Here is an 18,101-nt window from a genome sequence, read left to right on the forward strand (position 1 = left end):
GCCCCCAACCCCGCGGCGCTGCACCGCTGGGAGCTGGTGCGTCTGCTGGCCCGGTTCCGCGCGGCGCGGCGGCGCCAGCTGCTGGAGGCATGGCACTCGACGGTGGAGGGCGCGGTGCGGCGCGCAGAGGATGCCGCGCGCGTGGCCGAGGTGGCGGCCTGGAGGACGCTGGGGCAGGCGGTGCAGGTGGGCTGGGGAAGGTGGCAGGGGGTGAGGTGGGGGTGGGGGCTCGGCTGTGGCGCGGCTGTGGTCTGGGCGGACTCAGCAGGAGGGGCTGTGCAGGTTGACGGGGGTCAAGGGGGGGTAAGGATGCAGCTAGGCCCTCCAGCCGCGGTTGCTGACGCGTGCGGGGCTGCATGCCGCACCGCAGGTGGACGTGCTGGGGAGGGCGCGGGCGTGATGGGCAGCGGGGCTCGGAGGGCGCGCACGGTCGCGGGTGTTTGCGGGGTGCAGCGCACGACAGCTCTGTGAGCAGCTCGCGTTCCTTGTTGCCTGGGCCTGCGGTATTTGGTGGAGCGGCACACTTGGATATTGTCAGGGGTTAAATGTGGCAGAACGGCTTGCTGGCACATCGACACTCAATACTGGGAATCCCTCTCAACCCCCTCCACGCACCAGGTGACGCGTTGTGGTGAGGTGTACGATGCCCCGGACACCCCGCCAAAGCAGCAGCAGCCGCGCTCCCCCGCACGCCCCTCCAGCGCCCCACGCAGCACAGCGGCCGCCGCCAAGCTGCGCGCCGGCCGGCCCCTCACCGGCAGCGCCCCTGGCTCGCCGGCCAAGGCGGCGGCTCTGCCCGCCCCCCTGCTAGACGTGGGGCCGGGCGCCCTGGGCGGACTGGCGCCCTCGCCCAGACCAGACAAGCCAGCCGGTGCGCGCGTGGCGCAGCAGCAGCAGCAGCAGCAGCTTCAGCAGCGCGGCCGGCTGCAGGCATCAACACCCACCAAAGCGGCTCCTTGGTCGGGCCCTCCGGGCCTCGGGACGCCCGGGGGCGCCGCCACAGCGGCGGCGGCGAAGATCAGCCTCCGGCGCCGCGATGACCGCGGGGCGCCTTCATCGGCTGCCGGGCGGTTTTGAGCGGCCTACTTTGGCGATCGGGTTGTGCCGGGTGCAATGCGGTCGTTTACCCGCCTGTCTGTCGCGTGGTGTGGGCCCAGCAAGCACTGCCCTAGTTGCATCACACCTCATTTTCAGGAAATGTCGTGCCGCCATGCCCCCGCATCCGAGTGCGTGCTATGGTTGCACGGATGGTGCGCCCTGCTGTCGAGACTGGTAGAGACAGGCGCTTCATGCTTCTCAGGAACTGATAGCAGGGTAGTCCAGGTGGCGGCAGGTGACCACGCTTGTGCATTGCAGGGTGCGTTTCCAACCGCCAACTCAAGAGTATTGACGTTTTACACACTCGTACTCCTAGTGCATTTCAAAAGCTGCACACAAATCTGCTAATTGATATTGTTGATAGAGGGAGAAGGGTAAAAGAACCAGAGGGTCCCTGAGGCGGGGGTTTCAAAAGGGTCCAACTATTTTGCAGCGCAATGCGCCATTGCCGCAGCTGCACAACTGTTCGGGCGGGCTTTGGGCCAATGGTGTGCGATCCGCATGGACAGCCAGAGCTACACCAGTACCAGATATGGCTGAAGTTGTCTGCCATCATAAACTGAAATTGGCTGGGGCGAAACGTGGCTGTCCGGTGCATGCTGGTGAAGCGCGGAGAGGAGTACATGAGGGGTCAGGCGATGCGCCTTGCCGCTCTGCTCTTCCAGACGATCATCGCCTGAGCACGCAGGTCCGGGTCTTTGAAGACTCGCACGCGCGTGTGCATACACGCATTGCGACCCGCCAATCGACCGTGCGCTTTGCAGTGCAGCATGGGAGGCTCATACGGCCCAGGCAGCTCAGGGGGCCAGCCGATGGCAGAGGGCAGTGCGTGGCCCCTCGCAGAGCTCATCAGCGGAGGATGCAGGCACCCAACAACTGGGCCTGCCGTCCGATCATGGTTGTCACCACGGGGTGAATACGCCGCCAAACACCCAGACAAGGGGCAGGCAATGTGTGCACCGGCAACGCCGTCAAGCATTGCCGCTGCGACGGCAGGGCACAGGCCCGGCTGCGCAACAAAAAGCAGGCGCAGGCAGTTTGACAACTGCTGCGGTAAACATAACAGCCCTTGTCAAGTCGAAGGCCTCACGTGGCAACGGAGGTGCGCCCCCGGCGAAGCAAGCGGCCGGGCCCGCAGCCACCTGGGCCGCCGCCCGCACGTCCCGATTGGGGGGCTCTCTTCTAAACTGCCGTGGCTCACATTGCGCGCTTGATCCGCACTATGAGGCCGCCCTTGACGACGATCTGGTCCTTGAACGAGAACCGGCGGATGCCCATCTTGAAGCCATAAGATACCACCACCGAGGCGGGGCGCCCCACCGGGTCCGGCAGCGACACATCCAGCGTCGGCGGCGCCAGGCACTTGGCAAGGCGGCGGCCCGCCGCGCCGTAACCGACGCGCAACGAGGGGCCCTCGGCCTCGTCACCGCTGGCGCGGCTGACACCGCTGGCGCCGCTGTCCCGGCGTGAGACACCCCCAGTGCCTGATGCTGCCTCCTCGCCACCGCCGTCGCCATCGCCGTCGCCGCTGTCTTTGTCCTCATCGCCCCTGGAGTGTTCGCGGTCTATGTAAGCGCCAATCATCTTCACAAACTGCTCCATGCCGCCGTTGAGGCGCCGCAGCGCCGCCATCTTGCCCGCGTGCACGGTCTTGTCCACCGCCACCAGCCGCACCTCCCCATCAAACAGCCCCGCCACAGCCGGCGCGGACGCCCACTTCGGGTCCCCGCGCTCCAGCGCAGCCAGGAACTCCCGAGCAAAGCGCTCCGCCACGCCCAACGGCGACGCCGGGTCGGGAGGCGCTTGCTGCGCCGCTGCGTCGTGGGCGCCCGCCGCGGCGGCGGGCTGCTGGGTAGGATGCTGCTGCTTGGAAGAGCGCTGCCGCCGCACGACGAGGCGCCAGCCACTCGGGGGTAGAGCCGCCGCTGCGGCGGCCGGCGCAACGTGGCCGGCGGCGCCGCCGTCCAGGCTGTCGACGCTGACGTGGCTGCCTGCTGAGCCGCTGCCGCCCCTGCCGGGCGAAACTGCAGTCCCGGACGTGCCGCCGCTGCTGCTCGCCGTCGCCGCTGGCCGGCGGCCAGCTGACGCGCGGCTGCGCGCGACGGCCAGCAGGGACGTGCCGGCAGAGCTGCTGCAGGCTGAAGCCAGGCTGCCCTCTGTGGCCTGGCGGCGCGCCGCACCCCCGGCCGTGCCTAGGCGCCGAAGGGCGCCGGTGCTGGCCGGGCGTGGCAGCGGCAGCGGCAGAGCGCTGCCGTCGCCGCCGCCGCTGCCGCCACCCCCACCTCTGCCGCCTGCGCTGCCGCTGCCAGCGGTGCCCGGCCGCCTGCCCGCGGGGCGCAGCGCACCAAACGACGTCGCGTGCCGCATCAGCGCGGCTGGGCGCAGCGACGCTCCGAAGCTGCCGCCGCTGGCCGCGCCTGCCAGCAGCGCCGGGCTCGACACCACCGGCTGCAGGATGCTGTGCGCCGAGGCAGAAGCGCTGTAGCTGGCAGGCCCACCGCCGCCGCCGCTGCTGCTGCTGCTGATTGGGGCGCCGGAGGCAGCGGCCTCAGCAACCTCGGCACCGTCCCCAGCGAGCAGCTCAAAAACACTGCTGTTGTCGTCGTCATCATCGCCGGGCCCACCTCCTGAGGACGCCGCCGCATGTTGCCGCGGCGCCGGTGCGGACCGCGTCCGAGAGGGAGCGCGGTCGGTGAGGGGGGAGGGGCCGGCAAACAGGGTGCCCGCCAGCAGCTGGGCGCTCACGGCGCTGAACGGCGTCGGCGTAGGGCCGCCGCCTGCCACGACCCAGGCGTCTGCGGCCCCCGGCCGCAGCCTGGCCCCAGAGGCCTGCTGGCCGGCGCTCACAGCCGCCGCGGCAGTGGCGGCGGCAGCTGCGGCGGTGCCACCCCAGCGGCCGCTGCCCTTGCTGGCACGGCTGCCGCTGCTGGCCGGCAGTTCCATTTCGGAGGGCGAGTCGGCCGTCGCCCGCACAGTGGCGAGCGTGCTTGCGGCCGTGCGCCGCGCGGCCGCGTGCGGTGGCGGCCGCTTGGGAAGAGAAAGCTTCTGGCCCTCTGGCGGCTGTGGCGTAGCGCCGACCGTGCGCGGCGCGTCGCGGGCGCCGCCGCCATTGTCGAGCGCGTCAACTGCACCTTGGGCAACGCCACAGCACACCAGCCGCCTGAGGGCCATCTTGCCCCCTCCACGGGTGATTCTTCGCCGCCTAGTGTCGCTTGATGCTGTGGGGCAGGGGATCTGCGTGACGGGAGAGAGGCCGGATTGCCGAGCCAGGGCTGAGGCGGCGGCGTTGCAGTGCTGACGGGGAGCAAGGGCAGGCCTCGAGTGTCAGACACCTTGGTGGCTCGGCTGTGCAGCCGGAAGGCGCCGGGCAGGGGCTACAGCTCGTTCTGCTGCTAGGAAAATCGACTCCCGGCATCCCTCTCTCGTGCCGAGAATCGGCTCAGCAAGCAATCGCCGTCGGTCGCGGCCGTACCAAGGTTACTGAGCCCCTGAGACCTTTTGGGCAGGCTGGCGTCCCTCACTGGCCACTGTCGTCAACAATAAACGAAGTTTTTGCATTCATTGTTGATACTCAAGAGCTTTCGACGCGGCAGCCCGAGTCCTTGGTCGCAGCTCGGACCGCGGGAAGTTGCCTTTGGCGTTGCCGGCCGTTTGCAATCCTGCGACGTGAAAAATCGCGGCGTTCAGTTTGAACGGCGAGCTCAGGAGAATCGTTGCTTGCGGGGCGGGCCCTTCCTCTCGACCTCGGCGCTGTTGTGCGTTTGACCGGTCCAATAGGTTGACACACTCGTGCACGGTTCGATGGCGCATGCTGGCTAGTGATGCACCAGATTGTTGTCATCGCATTGGTAGTTGGCTGCTGCGGACCCACCTGTTTGTCCTGCATGGCAAGGGCCCGCTCTCATCCCCCTGCTGGCGTTGCGTTGGCGGAATGACAAGCTGAGATCATTGTCCGTGTGATGTTTTGGTCACAATAAATCCATCCCGCCATTTGCTTATATAACCACACCTGGAGCCCGAGCACTCTCAACCAAAACACATGCTCATGGACAAGCGGTTACAACACCACCCACCACCCGGCCGGGTGGCAATCTTCTCACCCATACCCCCCCTGGCCCATCACCCTGTACTGTCCCTGCTGCAGTGTGGTGGCGGGCTGGAGCCGCAGCTGCACCATGGCGGGTGGCCCCTGCCCCAAGGACAGCGTCGCCCCGCTCCCACCCGCAGGCTTCAGGACAGCTGCGCCCAGAGCTGGCTGCGGCAGTTGCTGCAGGGTGTGTGGCTGCTGAGGTGGGTCGGCTGCGGGCTGGTGTGTCAAGCTCTGCGCTTGGGGAGGGGCCAACGCATGGTTGGGCTGCTGCTGCTGCTCGGGCTGCTGCTGATGGCGCCACGAGGTTAGCTGCTGCTGTTGCTGCTGTCGTTGGTCCGCGTGCCAGGCCGCCAGCTCCTCAGCAAACTGCGCTAGCTGTGCGAGCTGCTGGCCCGTGGGCGGGTCCTTCTCCTTGCGCATGCAGTGTTGAGCCAGGGCCTCCGGGGTCGGCGCCTCCGGCAGGTGCGTAGGCAGGCGCACCCCTGAGTTGCCAAATCCGGGGACAAGGCCGAGGAGTGCAGGTCGCGTCGGGCCGTTCGCTGCCTTGGGGCGGAGCAGCTGCAGTCCACCAGTCGTACTCCTACCCGCCACATCACCCAGGTGCCCTGCGCGCGCACGCCATCGCATCCGCCCGGAGAAGCCCCCCGGCCCCGAACGCTCCACCAAACCCACGAGCCCGCCCAGGGCCGACCCCGCCACCTACCCGCCAGGAATAGCGCCGCAGCTGAGTCCCCCGGCTCCGCCACCCAGTCCCAGGGCATCACCTCGGGCGCAGCACCCGCCGCGCTAACGGTTGGCGGCGGCATGCTCACGCCGTTCACAAAGGACTCCTGCCCGGCCCCCACCGGCCACCGCTCCACTACCAGCTCCCCTGTCTGCGCGTCGCGCTCGTAAGCGGCCGCAAATACGCCCTCGGGGACAACCAGCGGCGCCAGCCACGCACCCGGCGGCCGAGGCCGCCGCGCGTCCCCCGGCGCCCAGGGTCCGCCGGCGATGAGGACCTCCCACGCGCGCCGCTCGCGCCGCGCCTGCGCTTCCCAGGCGTCGCGGGCCGTGTCGCGCGCCACCTCAGCGTTGAAGCGCTCCACCAGGGCCGAAAGGCCCTGACTGCGCGGGGCGGGGCCGCCGTGCGCCGCGCCGCTGGTGGGCTGGACAATGGGGGCTGACAGTGGGAAGGGCGGCGTTCTAAACCTGAAGGGAGGGACGTGCGTGGGGGCTGGCGGCGGGGGCGCAGGCGGCGGGGCCGCAGGCAGCGGCGGCACAGGCAGCGGGGCGGCGGCTGCGGCGGCTGCGGCTGCGTGCTGGGTAGGAAGCGCCGGTCCCGTTGCCGCCGCCCTGGCTTGCTCTCGTGTGTGGTCTTGCGCCCTGCTGGGCAGCGGCCGCCGTGCATCTGGGGCCCAGCCGCCTGGTGGCGGGCGGCTGCCGCCATTAGGTGCTGATTGCCACCGCTGCTCCTGCTGCTGCTGCTGTTCCTGCTCCTGCTGCTGCTGCTGCCGCTGCTGTTGCTGCTGCTGTTGGTTCTGCTGGTTCTGCTGCTGCTGCTGCTGCTGCTGCTGCTGCTGCTGTTGCTCCTTCGCTTGTTGTTGTGGTGGTGCCTTGTCAACCTGTGCTTGAGCCCGCTGCGGGGCCTGCGGCGGAGACGCCTTGTCCACCTGGGTGGGCGGCGTGCGTTGCCGGGCTTCCCAACCCCGCGGCTCCTCCCTTTCCTTGCGCTTGTGAGGCCCGCTGCCGTCAGGGACGGCCCTGCCAGTCGGAACCCCTTCGCCCAGCATCTGCGCAACTCGCCGCTGCTTCAGGATGGCGTCTGTTGAGAGGGGGCGCTCAACGTGGTGGTGGTGGTTGTGGTGGGGTTGATGACCGGCAGTCCCCTGGTGCTGCTGAGGCTTGACGGGGGCCTCACCCGGCTGCGGCACGGGCGCCACCCGCCCACGCTGTGCCTCCTGCTGCTGCTTCTGCTTCTGTTTCTGCTGCTGCTGCTGCTGCTGCTTCTGCTGCTGCTGCTCCTGACGCTGCTGCTCTTGAAGCTGCTGCTCGTGACGCTGCCGCTTGTGCTGCTGCTGCGGCTGCTCTTGCTGCTCCTCGTGACGCTGCCGCTTGTGCTGCTGCTGCGGCAGCCGCTGTTGCTGCTGCTGCTGCTGCTGCTGCTTCTGCTCATGACGCTCCTGGCGCCGCGGCTGCGGCTGCTGCTGGCTTGCACTGTGGCCTTGCTGCCGCAACCTGTCGCTGACCTCACTGCTTCCGTTGAGGGCGGCCCTCTTCGCGACCCCGGCCTCAGCCGGCCGCACCTTGGGCTGCGCCGGCGCGGCCGCGCCCAGCGGCTGCCGCTCCAACGCCCGCCGGTCGCGCGCGTCGACGCCATCCCGCACCGCCGCCACCGCACCGAGCTTGTCAGCCGCTGCCCCGGCCGCTGCGGCGACTGCCGGCCACCTAGCTGTGCTGCGTGAGAGCCGCAGCACCGCGGCCGCCAGGGGGTGGCGCTGCAGGTGATCTGGGGACACCACCAGGTGGGCCAGCACCTGATCACGAATGAGTGGATTATCCGGATGACAGGATGTGGAAGGGGTGAGGGGTCCACAAGGGCAAGCGTGCTTGCGTTGGTACCAGTTGAATGTGAATGGACGATTGCAAACAGCACGGGGCCGCGCACGCGGCATGGATTGTTGCGGCAAGGGCGGCGCCCGCACGACTTAGCAGCAGGCTACCGTGGCCAACCTGAGCGGGCGGAACGCACCCATTTTTGGCCGAAAGCTGCCGCGTGGCAGCGCATGGCCCACGCGGCACCGCGCCCCCTCCCAACGGCCCCCCACCCAACACGCCCCCACCCGCATGAGCTCCTCAAGAAAGGTGGCGTGCCCCTCCGCCTCCCCGTCTGCCGCCCACGCCTCCAGCACGTGCAGCAGCCGCCGCCCGTCCAGCCGCTGCAGCACCGCCCGCGCCGTCGTCGCGCGCAGGGCCGCCAGACAGCGGCGCCGCGCCACAAAGCCGGTGGTGCCGGCCATTGCCGCCACAAAGGGGGACGCGCTCGACGGCCCGTCAAGGCCGCCAGTAGCGGGGTCCAGCAGCTTGTGAATGCGTTCCAGCTGCTGGGAGCGCGCGACTTCACGGGAGCGCTGCGCCGCGTCTGCGTCCTGCCCTGGTAGGGGCTCCGCGGTCCCCACCGCTGCGGCCGCGGCCGCTGCTGAATCACGCAGTGCTGCCGCAGGCGCGGAGCCGGCGACACCGCTGGTGTGCGGGACAGCGGCGCGCGCCCGCGGCGGGCTGCTGATGCCGCTTCCCAGGGTAGAGGGCGGGGCCGTGACAGCGCCCTCGGGGAATGCTGAGGCCGCAATCCCTGCAGCCGCGGCGGCGCCAGGCTGCTGCTGGTGGTGCTGCTGCTGCTGCTGCTGCTGGTGGTTCATCTGCTCTGAGCGCCGCCCCGCGCGGTCCAGCGCCGCGTGCAGCGCGCCCTTGCTCTTGCGAAACAGGGCGCGCACATGGCCCTCGCTGCAGCCGGCGGCCGCGGCAAGCCCGGCCGTCTCCAAGCGAGAGAGTGTGTCGGTGACCGCAAAGGCCCGCAGCAGCAGCGCCTCGCCGCCGGGGGTCCCTAGTAGATCGGGGGGAGCAGCATGTTGAGACTGGGAGATGGGGGCGGGGCCCGAGGTGAGGAGTGGCGGGGGTGCAGCGGGGTTGGTGGGCGGCAGTCCACGGCTGCACTCCGTCCCTCGGGCCTGCGCGGGCGGGCACCTGCCCTCACCAGCTCCAAGCTCAGGGGATGCATCGGCAGGGGGGCCGCTGCCCTGCGCTCGGGGTCGTGCCAGCAACGACTGCTTGCTTTTGCCGGTCTGGTGGGACAGCTTTGCCACCGCAAACCGCAGGAACCGCATCTGCGCCTCAGCCTCGCGGAGCTGTCGCAGGAGAGCGTCAGCATGTGCGCCGCAAGCCGCGGCCACGCATCGCCTCAGGCGCGCCAGGAGCTCGCGCTGTTCTTCTGGCAGCTCGCTGGAGGACGCACGCCCTTCCTCGTGCTGCTGGAGGCTGGCGTCCTCCTGCCCCGCCATCTGATCAATTTGTCACTGCAGCCAGGTTTGAACTGTTCGCGAGCATTTAGCGCTATAAAAATTTATAAAAAGGGTGATACAGCATCGAAGCAGGCAAACCCATAGATCGCGAGATCTACCGAGACTTCACCTGCGTCGTCACTGCAGATACAAGGCCGCTTATTGCTCTCTAGATTTTATCTACCCCATAACACATATACTGTGTCTATGGAGTAGCCGCTGCTGGCGCGGAGCAACGCAGCCTAGCCTACCTCGTCACACCATTGGCACGGCAAGCACACGACCGGCCCGGGGCTCTGCCTGTGCGGCACCATTGCTCTCTGCACTCCAGGCATCCTCAGCATACCGGTGGCGCTAGGGCTAACGCTTGCACAGGCAGCATCGCAAGGCGGACTACAAGCGTAGGCGACCCGCAGCATGGGGCCCCCCGACTGGCCGCGGGCGGTCGCCGCGGCTGTCGCGTCCGTCCCCACATCGACGCTGGCCCTGTTCATGACGGCAAACGGTGTGGCGGCAATGGTGGCTTTGATGAGCGGTATCTCGGCACCGTATGGCAGGTGACGCCTCGCGGTAGGAGCGTGTGCGGCAGGTGCCCTTGGGATTTATGTGGTGATGCAAGTAGACGGGCTCGGGCCCTTGATGAGTGCCGCAGAAGGAAGCATGCATGCATGCATGCACAGGGGTGCACGCGGTTGCAACGCTGCATGTGAAACTCAAGTGTTGCTTTCCTTCTGCGATCGCATTGTCCTGGCAGGTACTCTACCGGCGGGTGGGGGTTTCTCATCAACGCCAAGGTTGCGTGGGTGGTGAGCAGCAGGGGCGGGCGGGACCACTTGGGATGCAAACCTGCGATGCCGGGCCCGCCGGGCAACTGGCACCTCGTAGTACGCACCGGACTGCTTTTTGAGATTGGTCCAGGCCGCGTCTCACCGCTTGCATCCCCCCCCCTGCAGACCCAGGAGCTGGGGAGCTTTGCCGTCCCTACTGTGTGGCTCGCGTTATTTGCCACCCCGGATCAGCTGGCGCGGGCGCGCGCCCCGGCCAACGCGCTGCTGCTGGGCCTGTTCCTGCTGCACTACCTCAACCGCTGCTTCGTCTACCCGCTGCGCCTGCGGGGAGGCAAGCCTACGCCGTTTGTGGTGTGGCTGTTGGCAGCCGTGTTCACCGCCTACAACGGCTTCATGCAGGTCTGTGACCGGGACCCTGTGCGGCGGGACCGCCCGTGCCACTCCTGTCGCGGTGCTTTATTTTCTGATTCAATTGTTTTCTACTGCCTGCCTGTTATGATCACCGACCTTGCAGCTGAGCCTGTGCATCAAACCCAACCCCGCGCTGGTGCCCTGTCTCAAGGCAAAGTATTTCTTGACTGAGGCCCCAGCAGGCGCACCCATCACGCCGCTGGTGGTGGCGGGCGCGCTCGTGTGGGCTGTGGGGTGGCTGGTCAACCTGCACTCTGACGAGGTGCTGCTCAACCTCAGGAGGCCCGGAGAGACGGGTGGGGGGGACCAGTCTTGGGCGGAAGGGCGCGGGGCGGGAGCGGCGCGGCTTGCAGAGGGGCACCAGCTAGAAGGCGCCGTGCAGCTGGCCGTGGACAAGCCGCTGATTGTCCAGTGTGAAGGCTCTGGCTGTCGCGAGCAGCACTCCGCACCGAGCGTATAGCACCACAATCCACGTTTCAGAACGTGCCCTGACGCCAACGCCCCTCCCCCCCTCCTCGCGTGCCAGGTTACAAGATACCCAGGGGCGGCGCCTTTGAGCTGGTGTCTGCTGCTAACTACTTTGGGGAGATACTGGAGTGGGCCGGCTGGGCGCTGGCCGCCCGGAGCGCGCCCGCAGCGGCGTTTTCTTTCTTCGTGCTGGCCAACCTTGGGCCCCGAGCGTGGCACCACCACCTATGGTGAGCTGGGGCCAGCTACTGGGCCGCCTGCGTTGAGGCCGCCTCGTCCAGCGTGCAAGACTGCGGCAGTCATGCACGAACAAGAGCGCCACCTCCCGCCCCCGAGCACAGGTACAGGTCTAAGTTCCCTGCGTACCCAAAGTCGCGGCGCGCCGTCATCCCATTTGTCTGGTAGTCCCGGGGTCAGGTCGCGCCGCGGCCTGCTCACGCACTGAGCCGCAGAGTGCGCCGCCAGGCCTGAACAGTTGTGCTGATTGATTTGATTTGAGATCAGTTGCGCATTGGTTGGAGCCATGGAGTAAGGTCATGCACAAGGACTGGGGTGCTGGCAAGTGCTCGAGGCTCTCGCACAAGGCGACTTGCGCTGCAATGTATTGTGGTACAGAGATGTTCTGTACCATAATACATTTTGTGGTGTGCCTTCAATTCTTGCTGCTGCAAACAGTGCAGCATGATGTGGTGAATATGTATCACAGACTGGCGCCACGTAAGACAAGCGGCCTGCCTGTCACATCTAGCAAACTCATCACGCAACCTCGGCACCACCACCTGCGACGGGGTCAGCGGGCGTGTGTTGCACCTGTGCGCGCGCTTGCTTTGTGACAAACTATGCCAACATGCCCGTGTTGTCTTGAAAGCAGCACCCTCTTGACTAGGGGCTCCACGGCCTGCAGTCCGCCTGGGTCAACACTCAAGAGTTGGGCCGCCGGGATCCCAGCCACACTGGCACTGGCACGGCAGGCAGCGAGGCACGCACTGCCTCTCACCGCGAACACAACCACCGCCGCGTGGGGCGCCTTGACCAGGTTGTGAGAATTCTTTGAGGAGCTTGGGGCTATGAAGTTGGGCTTGTGAGGGGTTTTCCAGGAACAACGGATGGTGTAGAGATCGTCTTCGCGAACAGGGGCTTAAAGGTGAAGCTTAACGCATTTGCTATCAAAAAACTAATGCATTCATGGATCCTAGCACGCGGCAATGAGCGTGGGGTAGTGTCGGCACCAGACACTGCACTCCTACACGCACCTCAAAGCCACCCGCCCTTGCCCTGCGACAAATCCAGGCTGGTGGTAGCTGAATGCGGCCGACACAATCTTCGTTGCCGGAGCGGGCGCTTGCGGGCGGCCCCCTCCTGCTGTCGCAAGGCCGCTGCGGCGCTGCACGACGCACTCTGCCAACGCGCCTCCCAGCGATGGCACGACGCGGCGACGGCGCGCTGGTGCTGCAGCAGGATGGCTCGGCAGCATGGCAGGGTGTGCAAATCCTGGGCAGCAGCGCCAGCGCCGATCGGCAGCCCATTGACAAGGCAATCGATAGCTGCAGCACGCTGGGGCACCTGGAGGCGCTGCTCGCGCGCGACCCGGAGGCGCTGTCCGCTGCTGACGTGGCGCTTGCGTTGTGGCGCGCGGTGACCATTGCGAGGGGCTCCCGACTGCGCTCGGCCGCCTGGGGCGGCGGCGCCAGCGCAGCATCGGGCGCTGCTGCTGCCGCAGAGGCTGCGGCATGCCACCGCATCGCCCACTCGTGCCTGCAGCTGCTGCTGCTGCAGCGGCCGCAGGACATCGCCCCGCGGCAGCTGAGCAACGTTGCGCGCTCACTGGGCATGCTGTGCGGCCCAGACCTGACGGCCCGCGCGGCGCGCGGGGCAGCTGCGACAGCCACTGCAGTGCGGCAGCCCGCGCCAGCTGTCATGCTGCCCGGGGTCAGTGCCGGCGATGACCCGCGGGCCGCGGCCGCAGGCACATTTCTTCGGGCACCCCCGGGGGCAGCTGCGCAGCGGCTGCAGCAGCTGCTGTCCGCCACCGACCCGCACGCGCCGCTGCTGCAGCTGTTGGAGGCGGCCGCGCCGTGCTGGGAAGCTGCGGCCGCCGCAGGCGCCGCGGCCGCAGTGGCGACGGACGCGGGCGCCGCTGGTTCAGCAGCGTCACCGTCCGCGGCGGCGGCTGGGGTGGCGCCTGGTGCAGCAGTTGCCCGGCAGCGCGCCGCGTGGCTGCACCCCCAGAGTGCTGTGGACATGGCCTACGGCCTGAGCCTCATGGGGGTGCAGCCGCCCCCCGCATTCTGCCGCGCGCTGGTCGCCGCGTCGGCCCCGCTGCTGCCGCGCATGAACCCTAAGCAGCTTTCGCTGCTGGCCTACTCGCTCGCGCGGCTGGGGGTGGTGCCGGGCGCGGCGTGGGCCGCGTGCTGGGCGGCGGCGGTGGCGCGCGGTGCGGGGCGGTTTGGGCCGCAGGACGTGGCCAACAGCCTGTGGGCGGTCGCCACGATGCGGCGCACTGCGGCGGCAGCAGCAGCAGCAGTGGCGGTTGCGGCAGAGGAGGAGCAGGAGGCTGGGCCGCTTGGTGTGGCCGCTGAGGAGGAGGGTACATACGCAGCTCTCGGTCCCCTCTTGTCAAGGGCGCTGGAGGTGTCCAAGGACATGACAGCGCAGGGCCTGGCCAACTCGCTCTGGGCCGCCGCGGTCGCCGGCCGCCGTGTGGACGCGTCCTGGCTGGCGGCGCTGCTGCAGTGCTGCGCGTCGCGGCACCGCGAGCTCAGGCCGCAGGAGGGCGCCAACGCGCTGTGGGCGGCGGCGACGCTGCTGCTGCGGGAGCGCACGGCGCAGGCGGCAGCGGCGGCGGCCGAGGACGGGGCACCGCTTCCCACGGCCGCACTTTCGCCGCCCAGCTCGCCACAACAGCAGCTGCTGGCGCTTGAGGAGCGCACCGCGGCGCTGCGGGACGCCCTCCTGCCGCTGGCGCCGCGCTTCGGCCCGCTTGACTGGTGCAACGTGCTGTGGGCTGGCGGTGCGCTAGGCCTGGGGCTGCCGCCGGCGTGGCAGGAGGCCCTGTGGCTCGGCAGCACGCGCCAGCTGCGCGCCTGGGGCCCGCAGTCGCTGGCCGTGGCGCTGTGGGCGCTCGCACGCGCAGGCGTCGCGCCGGCACGCGGGTGGATTGCGATGTTCGAGGCGGCGACGCTGGCGGCAGCGGGCAGGTTCCAGGGGCGCGAGCTCGCCATGGTGGCGTGGTCCGCCGCGCGGCTGCGCCTCAGCCTCTCGCCGCATTGGTGGGAGCGCCTCTGGCCCGCCTCCGCGGCCCGCATGCTGCCGCGAGCGGGCGGCGCGCTGGGCGGTGCGCACGCGAGGCACGCGGCGGTGGTGCTTCAGGCGGCGGCGGCGCTGGGCTGCGCGCCGCCCGAGTGGTGGCTGGCGGCGGCGCTGGGGGGCATGGCGACGGCGGCGGAGGCGCGGCAGCTAGGGCGGGGGCGGTGGCAGGAGACGGGCCAGCACTATCACCAGCAGCAGCGGGGGCCGCTACAGCAACAGCAGCACCGAGAGGTGCAGGACGACAGTGCTTCCTTTGTGGACGGGGACGGCTCTAGCAGCGAAGTGCTGCAGCGCGCAGCAGAGCTGGGGGGACCCTTCAAGGCGGACACGCGCGACGCGGCCCGCATGCTTGCGTCTGTCGCGCGCCTGCGGCGCCCAGGCGCGCTTAGCGGCGGCGGCGGCGGCCTGGAGGGTGGCGAGGCGGGCGGCAGCGCGGCGGCGCTCGTGGGCTGGCTGGCTGACGGGGCCTGGGCGCTGCCACGGGGTGCGGCCGTCCCCGCACTGTGCGCACTGCCAGAGCTGATGCCGGCGCTGCCGCCCCCGCTTCGGCGGCGCGCGACAGCGCAGCTGGTGGCGCGCTGCGGGGCGCTGGCGGCGTGGCCTGCACAGGTGCTGCACGCGCTGTCGCGCCTTCAGCCGCGCTGCCCGCCAGGCGGCCCGCGCGCACAGCAGGAGCTCTTTTGGTCCGACATCCGCGAGGCGACGCAGCAGCAGCGCGCCGAGCGGCTGCGCCTGCGGCCCGGCGCTGCCGCGCGCAAGGCAGCTGCAGCAGACGCAGAGCGGGAAGAGTGGGAGGAGCGGGATGGGCGGGATGCAGATGGCACCGCGCGCGGTGCGAGGGCACACCTGCTGCGCCGACTGGACCAGGCCCTCTGCAACACGGCATCGGGCCTCACGCTGGAGACGATGTTGGCGGCAGCGCTCGCCTTGCTGCGGCTCCGCCACCGGCCGTCGCGCCAGCTTGCATCCGCCCTGGTCGCGGCGGCCGCCTCGGGGGCAGGCGACGGCGGCGGCGGCGCGGCGCTGCAGCAGCTACTGCCTGTGCTGCTGCTGGCGCTGGGGCGCCTGGGTTGCGGCGGGGCCGCGGCGGGCGGCGACGTGGCGCGGCTGCTGGCTCTGGGCGAAGCGCAGTGTGGCGCGTGGTCGGGCCCACAGCTCGCTGCCGCCGGCGAGGGCGTCGCGCGGCTGGTGGCCGGCGGCGACGGCGCGCTCCTCGCCCGGGGTGACGCTTCGACAGGAGCCGACGACAGCGCGAGTGATGCTGCGGCCCCCGCAGCGGCAGTGCGCGCGGCGCTGCGCCCGTGGCTGCGCTCGTGGCTTGCCACGTCTCGCGCAGCCATGGCGGCCGGTGCGATGGCTCCGGACGATGTTGCGCGCTGCGCAGCGGCTGTCGCACGCCTGCGGGTCCCGCCAGGGGACGCGTGGCTGCGCGCCGCGCTCGCCGCGACCGCCGGGCGCCTCGGGGAGGTCGGCGGCGCGGGGGGCCTGGCGCGGCTGGCCACGGCGCTGTGCCGCGCGGGCGCCGCCCCGGGCCCGGCCTGGCTGGAGGAGCTTTCGGCAGCAGCGCTGGCGGCGGCGGCGGCTGAGGTTGGAGCTGCCGGCCAGGGAGTGCCGTTGGGGCAGCAGCAGGAGCTCCAACAGCACCAGCAGCGAAAGCAGCAGGAGCGACAGCAGCAGCAGCAGCAGCAGCGGCAGCAGTGGCAGGAGGAGCCGGCACTGGGTGCTGCCGCGCTCAGCCTAGAGCCTGTGCACGTCGGCCTGCTGGCCCTGGCACTGCACCGGTGGGGGTGGCACCCCGGCGCAGACACGTCAGCAGCCCTATTGCACGCATGCGCGCCTCGGCTCGCGCGCCACCCCAGCTCACGGTTGCAGCTGGCACTCACGCTACTCGCCGCCGCGCGCTGGGCGCCCCCGCGCGACTGGCTGGACGCTGCGCGGGGGCGTGCGGAGGCGGCGGCCGCGCGGGGGGCGTACAGCGAGCAGCAGCATGACAAGGTCCTGTGGGCACTAATGGTCCTGTCGGGGGAGTAGGGAACTCGTCCTCCACACGCATGCGTCTCAAACATAGCAAGGTTGTAAACCACACGCAATCCGATAGCGCGGTGTTGTCATTGCCGGGAAGGGCGGCTTCTGTGGGTTCTTGGACGCTTGGGCTCGGCAGTGCCACACGCACTGCTCATCGGGGTGACAAGGGGCCAAACTCCCTTGGAACCCGTCCCGTCAATAAGGCGTTTTCAATAAGCTCCGTTAGAGTGCTCTTGACCCACTACTCTGACGACTTTGGTCCGATCGAGGTGGGCCATTCCCCCATCTCATCCCACGGTGTGCCCGGCGCACGCGGGACGCGACCGATAGCCAATTATATCATACATACGTGTAGCTCTTCACAGCTCCGAGGGCAGCGACAGTGCTCTCTGTCCTTGAACCAGGCGCGTGGTGTGCGCGGGTGACGAGCAGCACAGCAGCATGAGAGCGCCGCACAGCCGGTGTGGCGCAGCGCGAGCGGTGGCGGCTTTGCCGGCGCTGCTCCTGCTGCTGGCATGGGTCTGGGTGCAGCCGGCGGCGGCGCAGAGCAGGCTGTTCAACAGCACGACCCGCGTCATCAAGCTCGCGGACCTGCCGGGCTGCAAGCTCGCCGCCACCCCCAAGGCCCCGGGCGCGCTGCAGGGCGGCCTCAGCACGTCATGCGTGGTGCAGGGCTTTGTGGGACCCGACGAGATGTGAGTCCTGGGACGATTCTATGGCGGCCTGGGGCCAGCGCGTTAGCCAAGAGGAACAGGCGCGGACGTGACAGCGGGGCGTGCATACGAAGCGGAGAGAGGCTTGTCTGCGGGAGGGCTAGGGGGAATGCAGGGGTGGGGTGCTGCCCATGTTTCACGCGTGTTTCGACTGTCACGTCGGGCTGAGCCTTGGCCCGCGGGCGGCCGGCGCGGCCGCGCCGTGACATCCTCACCCCCAGCTCGCAGCCTGCGGCTGCTCATAGCCACGCACATCCCACCTCGGACAGAAGGTGGTGCATTATAAAGCGCACACGGCAGAGCCACGCCGCCGTCCCCCCTCACATCCGTCCATGCCGCCGCCAACCCCCGCTGCGGCTTCCCCTTCTGCGCCCCACTGTCACGCGCACCTCCTCCCACCTGTCCACTGTTTTACTCTCCCCCCTTTTGTTCTGCACCCCCCTTGTCAGCATCTCCGTGGTCTTTGACGTCCCGGCCAAGAAGGCCGCGTCGGCGGACTCCCTGCCCGGCAGCTACGACCTCATCCTGCAGCTGCGCACAGTGGACGGCGTCACAAAGCTGTGGGTGGCAGTCCGGGGGGGAGGGGGAGCGGCGGCGATGAGAGCGTGGACATTGCGCGTGTTCGCCCTGGGGCTGGTTGGTGCGGGGTGGTGCATGTGTGTGCTTCGTGTGGCTGCGATGTTGTAGGGATGGGCAAACAGGGGAGGCAAGCCATTGACGGGGCGGGTGGTGCGGCCGAGCGGTGGGAGGAGGGCGGGGGGTGTGGGTGAGAGGTGCCTGGGGCGGAGGTGGCTGGGGGCTGATGCAGCAGCGCGCGGCGTAAAGCGCCAGGGCATGACGTCAGAGCGAGGGAGCGCACGGTGGCGTTGTGGTGTGATTTCTCTGAGGGGAGCGGCTGTCCTGCACAGGGTGCGCCCATGGTGGGTGCGGGGTGCTGCCGGACAGCTATGAGCTGTGTGTCCGTGGGCGGGCGTGCCGCAGGGTCGGTCCGCAGCTGGCCCCCCGCGGCGGTAGGGGCCAGCTGGCGGTGGCTGCTGCCGGGTGCCTCCTGTGAGCCCCCTGAGCTGCAAAGCACCCACGCCCACCATCCTGGCACGGAGACGTCCTGAGCCCCTCCCCCTCATCCTGAGCTCGCATTCCTCACGACCCTCACACCCTGGAC

The 18,101-nt window shown here is 69.4% G+C and overlaps 5 protein-coding genes across 5 annotated transcripts; 3 read left to right on the top strand and 2 right to left on the bottom strand.

The window, feature by feature from the left end:
- Positions 1 to 618: 618 nt before the first annotated feature.
- Positions 619 to 1,077, top strand: MNEG_6117 (hypothetical protein; the record flags this gene model as incomplete). The annotated part of the gene is made up of 1 exon (XM_014045405.1): positions 619 to 1,077. A coding segment is annotated over one exon (459 nt), but the record flags the coding sequence as incomplete, so codon positions are not given.
- A 1,218-nt stretch (positions 1,078 to 2,295) lies between these two features.
- MNEG_6118 (hypothetical protein) lies at positions 2,296 to 4,269 on the bottom strand (the record flags this gene model as incomplete). The annotated part of the gene is made up of 1 exon (XM_014045406.1): positions 2,296 to 4,269. The coding sequence occupies one exon, from the start codon at positions 4,267 to 4,269 to the stop codon at positions 2,296 to 2,298; it is 1,974 nt and encodes a 657-aa protein (XP_013900860.1).
- Positions 4,270 to 5,194: 925 nt separating this feature from the next.
- On the bottom strand, positions 5,195 to 9,225 carry MNEG_6119 (hypothetical protein; the record flags this gene model as incomplete). Its single annotated transcript, XM_014045407.1, has 6 exons — positions 5,195 to 5,670; positions 5,892 to 6,295; positions 6,635 to 6,992; positions 7,089 to 7,704; positions 8,011 to 8,802; positions 9,031 to 9,225. 6 exons carry the CDS (start codon positions 9,223 to 9,225, stop codon positions 5,195 to 5,197), a joined length of 2,841 nt encoding a protein of 946 aa, XP_013900861.1.
- Positions 9,226 to 9,741: 516 nt separating this feature from the next.
- On the top strand, positions 9,742 to 11,126 carry MNEG_6120 (3-oxo-5-alpha-steroid 4-dehydrogenase 1; the record flags this gene model as incomplete). Its single annotated transcript, XM_014045408.1, has 5 exons — positions 9,742 to 9,782; positions 9,980 to 10,031; positions 10,179 to 10,412; positions 10,576 to 10,720; positions 10,951 to 11,126. The coding sequence occupies 5 exons, from the start codon at positions 9,742 to 9,744 to the stop codon at positions 11,124 to 11,126; spliced, it is 648 nt and encodes a 215-aa protein (XP_013900862.1).
- A 1,185-nt stretch (positions 11,127 to 12,311) lies between these two features.
- MNEG_6121 (hypothetical protein) lies at positions 12,312 to 16,921 on the top strand (the record flags this gene model as incomplete). Its single annotated transcript, XM_014045409.1, has 2 exons — positions 12,312 to 16,228; positions 16,631 to 16,921. Coding segments are annotated over 2 exons (4,208 nt in total), but the record flags the coding sequence as incomplete, so codon positions are not given.
- Positions 16,922 to 18,101: the final 1,180 nt, after the last annotated feature.

Source organism: Monoraphidium neglectum (assembly GCF_000611645.1).
Source record: "Monoraphidium neglectum strain SAG 48.87 unplaced genomic scaffold scaffold00966, whole genome shotgun sequence".
Classification (NCBI taxonomy): Eukaryota; Viridiplantae; Chlorophyta; class Chlorophyceae; order Sphaeropleales; family Selenastraceae; genus Monoraphidium; species Monoraphidium neglectum.